Here is a 9,397-nt window from a genome sequence, read left to right as displayed (position 1 = left end):
AAGGATTATCATAAGAATTAGTAATCAATTTAAAAGCTTATAATTTTAGAATTATAACTGTATAAATTATCATAAAAGTTGAAATTAAGTTGTAATTACTATATAAATTATCATAAAAGTTGAATAAAAGTTGTAAGAAAATGCAAAAAAGGGTAATGATGGGAACACGGGTTTGAACCTGGTACCGCTCATATCTGAGCAACGTTTACGCCCAAACGCACCACGCATAATTATTGCTTGCGGGTGAGAAATAAGTCTTTTTGAATTGCAAGATTCCACCCGGAACGACAAACAAAATTGTGAGTTTATAAAAACGTTCTAATATAATAAAAAACGTTATAAAAATATATTTATTCGACCGTAATATATTATTTGTCTGTCTTAATTAATTTGATATTTAAATGTGTTTAACAAAACAAACCACTTATATGAGCTATACTAATTACTTAGTCACATCCATAAATTTTAGATAAATTAATATACACCCAGATACTTTTGTCGCAGTGATTTCATTAAATTTACATAAGGAAAAACAATCTTCACCCGTTCACCATACGCAGATTTCCTTTTATTAAACTCATATTTGTTCGTTTGATAACGCGCTATGCCCAAAGTACAGTAAATATATTATTTAAAAGTTAAAATTTAAATTATTAACTATAAGTAGGCAACACAAATAACGTACATCATATTATGATAACTTTTTGAGAATAACGCAATAATATATAAGCGTCACATGAATAATTTTCGGATATATCATGTGATATTTAAATCCGCGAAAGCTTCAACACATTCAAATACATAAGCGTTTATAATAAAATTGTCTCTTTCAAAAAATGAAACTTTTATGATCCTAGATAATACCATCAATATGTAGTCTACTTTTGTTTTCTATATATTAAGGCTACTGTAGTAATTTATTCTAGATTTTGTTTTGGAAATACTAGTTTATCGATAAGTTAGCCGTTAGGTAATAACTAATGAAAGTATATCTGCGTGTATATTAGTTGTTGGGCAAACAAATCGGGACATAATGATTAATGTTATTACGATAGTCACTATACAAAAAAAATATTTTTTAAGAAATTGGAACAAACTTAATTAAATAAATAAGTGACATCCTTGTCGACCAGCGCAGTTGTTAAAATATGCTGTGGTAGGTTAGGTTGTAAGTTTATACCGACACAACTTTATTAAACATTTTCAAGTTTCTGTTAGACCCTCATTAACAAAAGTTCTTTTTTTTATGTTTTAAAAAATTTGAATAAAACAAATTTGTGAGTTTGTTAACAATACCTTAGGCGAACCGTCAAATTGGAAAATTTCATACAATTCATTCGTAAGTCATAACAATATAAATTTTAGGAGTTTATATTATTATATGTATGTCACATATTACATTATCTAAACTGGGATTTTAATATATTATGTTTTTTTAGTAAATTTTACTCTAATTTAGGAGTAGAAGTAGGGGTAGTTTTAAAAAATATATATAATTTGTCATTAGGCGTTTTTAAAATGTTTGTTTTTAAGGTTTCTAAGTTCAATTCTAATATCGGTTTAAAATGTTCTCTAATTTAGGGACATATAAAGAGTACATTTTTTAAATAATTGTAAAATATCAAATATACCTACCAAAATATATATTTTAACTTCACTGAGTTCAACCATGAAATCAAATTTTCAAAATGATGATTTAGGGATTCAATTACAAATGTTTTGCATTCGGAAATCATATTTGATTGTAAATATTATACATTATTTGATTTCAATTATCGCAAAAACATTAATAGATGCATTTTCTTTTTGTATTTAGAACTACCCCCTAAATTCCCCGTAACTCCATAAATAGGGGTCCGACTTTACAATTAATATCAAATTTGAACGCAAATCATATAAATTGATGTATCTCATTAAAATTATGCTACATTATATAATAATCACATTAAAAAACATTTTTTTTTCTAAATATTAAAATATTTGATAAATAATATTTAATAAATATGTTTTTATAAAAAATGTTTAATAAATATGTTTTTATAAAAAATGTTTTGTATAATATGTCATAAAATAAAATATCAAAAAATAAACATAATTCTAATTTACATGGTGATTGTTTTATTATTGGCCTCTCCATATCTCATTGGGTTTAATTAATAATTTTTTTTTTTTTTCATTTAATGTGATCTAAATTGTCCACTAATTTGTATGTTCCTAACCCCCTCCCAAACTAATTATTTTTCAACTTTTGAAACTTAAAAGGTAACCTAAAAACATCAAACATACAAATTTGTGGCAAATTGAGATCACATTATATGAAAGCACTATGAAATCAAAAAATGATGTTATTAATTAAACCCAGTGAGATTTTGAGTGGCCCTCGAAAAATAATTCACCCTGTATTTTGAAAGCAATGTTTTATTGTAATTCATAACAGATTGTTTTCTAAATATTTTATAAAAAGACAGTTTTTTCGGTATGTGCTAGAGCTAAGACATGAAAATGTCAAAAACTGTTACCAAAAACTTGTGTAGAAAAAAGCGTTACGCAGGTATCTGAAACGTTTTTAAATGTTATAAAAATATTATTTTTGCAACACATTATTTTGGTAATGATTTAATATTTTTAAAATGTCAATAAATTGTTTTGCTAATTAGGTAGGTGCAAATAAAAACCTGTCCACGAAGGACGATTGGAGATGTCAGTGTGACAGTAAGAGCTATAAAAAGTTGTACCGGGTTTTCAGTAATACAGCGAACGCTAAACATCCACAACTTCTAAAGTATTATTACTTCTTCTATTATAATATATCTAAAAGAAGTAATTGTTCTACACCATAGACGCTCTCAGCAGTAAAAAAATTAACATTACAGTAAGTAGTAAGTACACTGTATTTTTATAAAAGTACAACTTTTTTTCAAGTGCTTGTATTTCATTTAAAATTTAAGTATTCTAAGAATACCTGTCGACGAGAGGCCTATAGTTAAAGCTCTCTTATTTTTAACTGGATCAACATTCTTTCCCCTATGACCATTTCAGACCATTTGGTGACGGAAATTATTGTATATTGTCGACGAGTCAACGAGATGGGCGTACAATTGAGATCAAAGACCGAAGAGCCGGTGGCCGAGCCGTTGGTCGAAAACAACAAGGAAGAAGACATGCCCGAACCGCCGAAACCGCAAAAGACACATCACAAATACGAAATCTATTGGGCCGTTGCAATATACTTCTTTATTGCCCACGTGGTAGCCGTCATCTGTGCGATACGCTACTTAAAAACCGTGAAATTGGCGACAATTGTGTGGGGTGAGAAAACTTAGCTATTTGTGGTGTATGTAGTATATTTACAAACAGAGTTAACAATAAAATTAATTTTTTTTGGTCAAGCCCAGCTGAGCCCAGGGGGTTTATCCCTCCAATATCTGAAACTCTATACTCAAAAAAGTTAATACCCATTGCCTAGTTTTAAAATTAAAAATTAACTGTTGTAACTAGTTATTTGTAACTAGTTGTACAAATAACGAATAACTTATCGCTTCATTAGAACTGTATTAATGTGTAGCATGATTGATTTTGTCGAATTTCCCTCTGGTATTGAAAAAAATTAGGGGGACTGTATGTTGTTGAAGTATCAAAAGAAAATCTATGAAACGACAATTTTCTGTAGCTCTCGATGCTTTTACCATATGACTTCATATTTCATACTATTAGTTCTTGACAATAAATGAAGACTACTAACGCCCTGTGTTGAGAAATATGTATGCTGGACTTATTGTTTTGTATTGAAATTAATTTGTGTCCATGCAATGAAAGCTAAAGGTTTTTATTCCATCTATATTTACCTTATGTTACAGCTATTCTAGTAGGATACATTGGAGAATTTGGCGTAACTGCAGGTGCGCACAGGTACTACTCACACAAATCGTTCAAAGCAAAGTTACCACTACAAGTGATACTTTTAGCTTGCTACTCAGTTGCCGGACAGGTAATAATTGTTATTGGTCTTATTGTGATTTAATTATCTAGTTCTGGCCTTTGTCTACAGAAAAGAGTGACTGCTTGGGCTTCGGACCACAGGCTGCACCATAAGTTCAGTGACACCGATGGTGATCCGCACAACGCCACTCGAGGCCTGTTTTTCTCTCATATCGGATGGATTGTGCTACGTCGCCACCCCGAAGTCCATCGTCTTAGGAAGATTATTGACATGTCCGACCTGGACAATGATCCTTTAGTTCAATTCCACACCAAGTACGTTATTTAAATATTTTAACTGCTACCTCACTATGCTACGTATTGATTATTATTAAAGCATTAAAAAAATATATAACTTGTATTGATTAGAATATTTGTTCAATTTATATATATATATATTATATATTCTTTTTTTAGATATTTTCGGGTTTTTTTTATACTTTTGAGCCTTGTGATTCCAATCACTGTACCAGCGATCTTCTGGAATGAAAACTGGATGGAAGCAATTTGTATTAGTGGATTTTTACGATTGGTTGTCTTTAACCACTTCGTTTTATGTATCAACAGCTTGGCTCACTATTTTGGATCCAAACCTTATGACAAGTAAGTCATAAGTAATAATAAATTGTGGATGGATAAAGTGGAGGGGAAGCGTCAGGACTCAGGTGTTTTGTGTGACTGGAAGATGCCTATGAGATTGAAAGGTAAATATGATAGGACGGTTATAAGGCCAGCAATGTTATATGAGTCGGAATGTTGGGCAGTAGACAAGAAAACTGAACAGAGAATTAGTTTAGCGGAGATGAGAATACTAAGATGGGTGAGTAAAGTGACTACAAGGGGAGTCTACGAGTTGCATCAATTGTGGGGAAATTAAGAGAGCATATGTTGAGATGGTTCGGTCATGTTTATGAGGAAAGACGCAGAGGCAGTGAGAGTTGTTATGAAGATGAATGTAGAGGGAAAGAGAGGAAGAGGAAGACCAAAGGAAATACAGAGAGTGATATGAGGAGAGCTGGGGTGTTTGAACGAGATGTAGAGAAGATTGAGCTCTGTGGAGGTGTAGTACTAGGGTAACTGACTCCATGTAGTTGGGGGAGTGTAAGGCGAAGATAAAGAAGAATAAATTACTTATGGTCACACTCAGAAATCGTCGATAATATGTTTTGCTTTCAGGCGCATCAGGCCTGTGCAAAGCTTGACTGTGTCTCTTTTGACCTCCGGAGAAGGATGGCACAACTATCATCATACTTTCCCGTGGGATTACAGTGCCCAAGAATATGGCGGCAACATGGTCAATGGTACAACGTTGCTGTTGGACATGTTCGCCAAGATCGGATGGGCGTACGACCTCAAAAGGCCGTCAACAGACCTTGTCAGAAAAGTAGCTCTCAGACACGGCGATGGAAGTTGGCAGGAAGTACCGGATACGGAAGCTTATTTCAATTAGATCAATGCATTTCTTTTCTACATTACAAGACTTTTTAAACACGTTTATTCAAGAATGTTATTTAATATTTAATTACTACCATCTACCATATAGAATACATAAAAACCGTAAATGATATTTGGTATTGTAATAGCTTGGTGTAATTTAAATATATTTTTTTTTAAATTATTTATAGTTTTATGATATAACGCTGATCATTTTATCACGAAAAATTACAGTAAAAAAGTCAAAGGATATTGTTAAATTTTTGTAATATTTATTCAAATGTTATAGTTATCCCATTTTTTTCCAAATAGGTTAAATTGATTTTTGCAAACATAAGATGGCAATCGCTCAGAAATCTGGTGATTATACAGATATAGTTTTATATATCTGTAAGAAGGGGGTGGAAACTTTTTCATAGTTTTTTGTTGGAATAATAATTTGGGATATGAAATACGTAGTCGATTGTCAAGGATAAGTATAGCAATAACAAAGTTGTTTATAGGATAGTGGCACACTTGCAACCTCGTGGATTCATCAGAAAAAGTTTTTTAACTTTATAAAACTTTCGTCAAATGGAAAAAAAAATTAATGAGTTCAGGTTTTAGTTGAAGGTTTCAGTTATAACTTATAACTTTAATTTAAAATACGAATATTAGGCTATTAGTGTGTTAAATAAATCTATTTATTAAATTAGAAAGTTAAATGTATAGATAAAATAATCTGCTTAGGTTAAAATTATATTATTGTTTTCAAACTTTAACAAACGAGATTTGGCAAATCTTATAATAACAACTAGTGTTGGTAAAAGTCCGACATTTGATTTTTTTTACCAATTGTAAACTTGACCTAAAGCCTAAATCTAAAACTAAACTTAAACCTTACTGGGAAAAAATGGCTAAAGATGGGGATGGACGCAAAAGGTCTGCACATTTATAGTTTTAAAAACGTTTCGAATGTATTAAATTATGATAAAAATTATTAATTACCTGTTTAAATCAACACTTCATATGCAATAAATGTCATTATAATCGTGAGTAAATCAGTTTATTATGAAATACAATAATTTATTGACACCTTGAATATTTATGCAACATGTAAACATTATTTCAATAAAATAAGAGTAATAGTATATTATGTATACTGCAATATTATATATTATGAATATTATGGAAATATGCAAAACAATAAATTTTTGATTCGAATCCTTTAAAAGTGTAATTCAAAATTTGTAGCTTATATATAGCTATTTTTCGGACCATTAAAAAAAATAACATGAAAATGCATGAACTTTCTGGCTCTAGCAATAACTATTGCTAGGTACCTGATAACAGTGAAAAACATTTTATTATGGTTACTCCAGATAGGCTAGCCCACTGGTGAAAATTCAGGTGGGAGGGCCACCTATGATTTTGTAATATATTTTATAAATTTGGGGTATTGGATATACATTTTTTTAACTTGTGCAGAAACTAGGAGAGAGTTGTCCTCCCTTCATGTGGGCGTCCTTGCTCCAGAATGTTCAACACAACAATATCCGCCATTTGGTTATCAGTAGCGTGACAAACGATTATTTTTTGGATTCTTCATCATTGCCACTGATATGCATTGTTAAATGACTGTAGGCGTGTTTTATGCAAAAAAAAAGTTGCCTCTCTATAGCTAAGTTTTTCACACTAGACCGTTGTTACCGTTTAATCTGCTAATAACCTTGGGCACTATTATCATAAAAATATTAATTGTACATTATTGTTGTATTTAAAAGTTATCGCTACCTGCTAATCGGAAAACTGAAAACATTATTTTTAGTGGAGCACAATGTGTTGCATAATAGTTACAACTTAACTGCAATTTAGTTAGTATGATTTTAACTATTTAAAACAGCGTGTAGCACTATAGAATTAAATAAAATTAGATTTTCACTGAAATAATATATAAATATTCTTGTATACAAATATCGCAAAAGACACAAGCGATTGGCCACTTGTGTTTACTATAGTTAAAAGTATATACAGTAGGAAAGCTTGACATCTAAGCGGTGAGTTATTGGAGTGTTTTTTTTTTTTTGGTTCTTTATTATTTAAAATGTTTTATTATACTTCTTTAGAATATATTATTCGAATAAAAAAAAAAGAAAAATAATCACTAGGGTACTTCAACCAATGATTGTTTTCAATCTTTCTAGATTGGTTTTCTTTTCTTAAAAATTTGCGTCCTGTCGAATTAATTTTTCTGAAAGAATTATGCGAACAAAAAAATTACAATGATTTTCTGCAAAACTGTCTTACAAATTAAAATTGTATTTGTCAGTAATATCAAATGCTTTGTTTTTCTGTTCTACGCAATTTTCATTTTTGTTTAGGAAAATTGTTTTTTTCTTTCAAGCAAACATAAAACGTTGTGCATACAAAATATATTTCAGTTTTCAACATTTCGAGTAACGTTGATTATTAATTTTTTGATTTTTGTTTACATTTATTAAATAAATTCGATAAAATTTCTTTTTTACTCAAAAAAATATATTCTTAGCGCTTTCCTCTCTTCCTTTACCTAAACAGTTTGCTTGATAAAATTATTGAGAAATTCAGAATTTTAAAAAAATATTTTAGACAAAAAGCCTAGAAAACGCCACTGGTACGGTATGCCAAAACGTTTTAAAATTGCCTATACATAGAGTTACAATATTTTGTTATTTTATTCAACAAAGGATTAAACTGATCTTAACGATTAGTAATTAATAATAATTATAAAATATGTTACTTTGGGACTTTCCACCTTGTTGGCTGATAACATTTTTTAAGAGCCGAAATGAGTTTTCAAAGGACTCTGAAGGTTATGATACAGAAATGTTTCTTCCGGTGTTTTCCGAAATTCCATAGATCGAGAAATGTAGCCTATACATATTGTTAACATAATATAGATTTTATTAACAGAATGTTCATTTTATTACAGCGATTGAAACATTTACAACAAAACATTTGTTTAACAGTCATAATAAAGTATATTAGTAATGTAGTTTTGGTTTACATCATTCTATTACATACAATCCTGTTTAAGATTTAGTAATGTCATTTCAGAAAAGAGTTAAGTAACTCAATTGTTTATGAAAAGGGTCATATTCGTTCATTTAAAACCCTTACTGTTAGTTAAAATATAAATTTTAAATATTGGTTTACAATATTTATTTACTCTTTTGACTTAATAAATACACAAAAACTTAAATTCATACGGAGACGAAACACACAACAAAATCTAGATAAAAAGCAAAAATTGTATAAAAATCTACTACTATAATAACGTTACAAATTACAATTAAAAAAAACCGTTCCGTGATAACAGAGCCCGGTAGTGACAGTGTGTAGACGATGAAGATGAGAGGGAGCGGCTAGCCGTGCGCTTCGGCCACAACAGTGGCTATAGACGCATCGTTTACTTTAGCTCATAGTTCATATTTCGATTATGGCGATTTAAACATTTACAACGAAACATTTATTTAAAAGTCATAATAAAGTATATGGGTAAAGTAGCTTTGATTTACATCATTATATTGCACACAATCCTGTTTACGATTTAGTAATGTTATTTCAAAAAAGAATTGAGTAACACATTTGTTTATGAAAAGGATCATATTTGTACAATTAAAACTCTTACTGTTAGTCAAAAAATAAATTTGAAAAATTTGTATTCACAATTTTAAATAAGAATAATATATTTTTTTTTTAAATAATTTTTTTCAAGTAAAATTGTATGTGAAAACGGTTATTTTTACTTCTTTTATAAATATTCAATTCAAATGGTGTTTTTTTTTTTTTTTTGAAAAAAAATCACATTTACATTCACCTTATTCGTTTACAATACTATCTGAACTGGGTCAGGTGACAGGTGTCATAATATTATAGTCTATTATACTGAACTACTATTATTTATATTTGGTATTTAAATCAGACGTCTGAATCCTACAGGTGTTGCCGATATTCTAAAATAAAT

At 29.8% G+C, this 9,397-nt stretch overlaps 1 protein-coding gene across 2 annotated transcripts; it reads left to right on the top strand.

Moving 5' to 3' along the window:
* Positions 1–2,734: 2,734 nt before the first annotated feature.
* Positions 2,735–5,664, top strand: LOC126839233 (acyl-CoA Delta-9 desaturase-like). 2 transcript variants are annotated; one of them, XM_050574407.1, is made up of 6 exons: positions 2,735–2,872; positions 3,040–3,309; positions 3,858–3,988; positions 4,049–4,254; positions 4,396–4,581; positions 5,155–5,664. In XM_050574407.1, exons 2-6 carry the CDS (start codon positions 3,087–3,089, stop codon positions 5,426–5,428), a joined length of 1,020 nt encoding a protein of 339 aa, XP_050430364.1. In that variant the 5' UTR covers positions 2,735–2,872; positions 3,040–3,086; the 3' UTR covers positions 5,429–5,664. The 2 variants fall into 2 exon arrangements, with proteins under 2 accessions (XP_050430364.1, XP_050430355.1); XM_050574398.1 differs by having other exon boundaries at positions 2,739–2,879.
* The last annotated feature ends 3,733 nt before the right edge of the window (positions 5,665–9,397 follow it).

Source organism: Adelges cooleyi, unplaced genomic scaffold, assembly GCF_023614345.1.
Source record: "Adelges cooleyi isolate 19-005CV unplaced genomic scaffold, UGA_ACOO_1.1 ACOO_flye_CR_arks_rails_tigmint_CR_PRNA_108, whole genome shotgun sequence".
Lineage (NCBI taxonomy): Eukaryota > Metazoa > Arthropoda > Insecta > Hemiptera > Adelgidae > Adelges > Adelges cooleyi.
The sequence above is the reverse complement of the archived record's forward strand: the minus strand, read 5'-3'. Positions and strand labels throughout refer to the sequence as shown.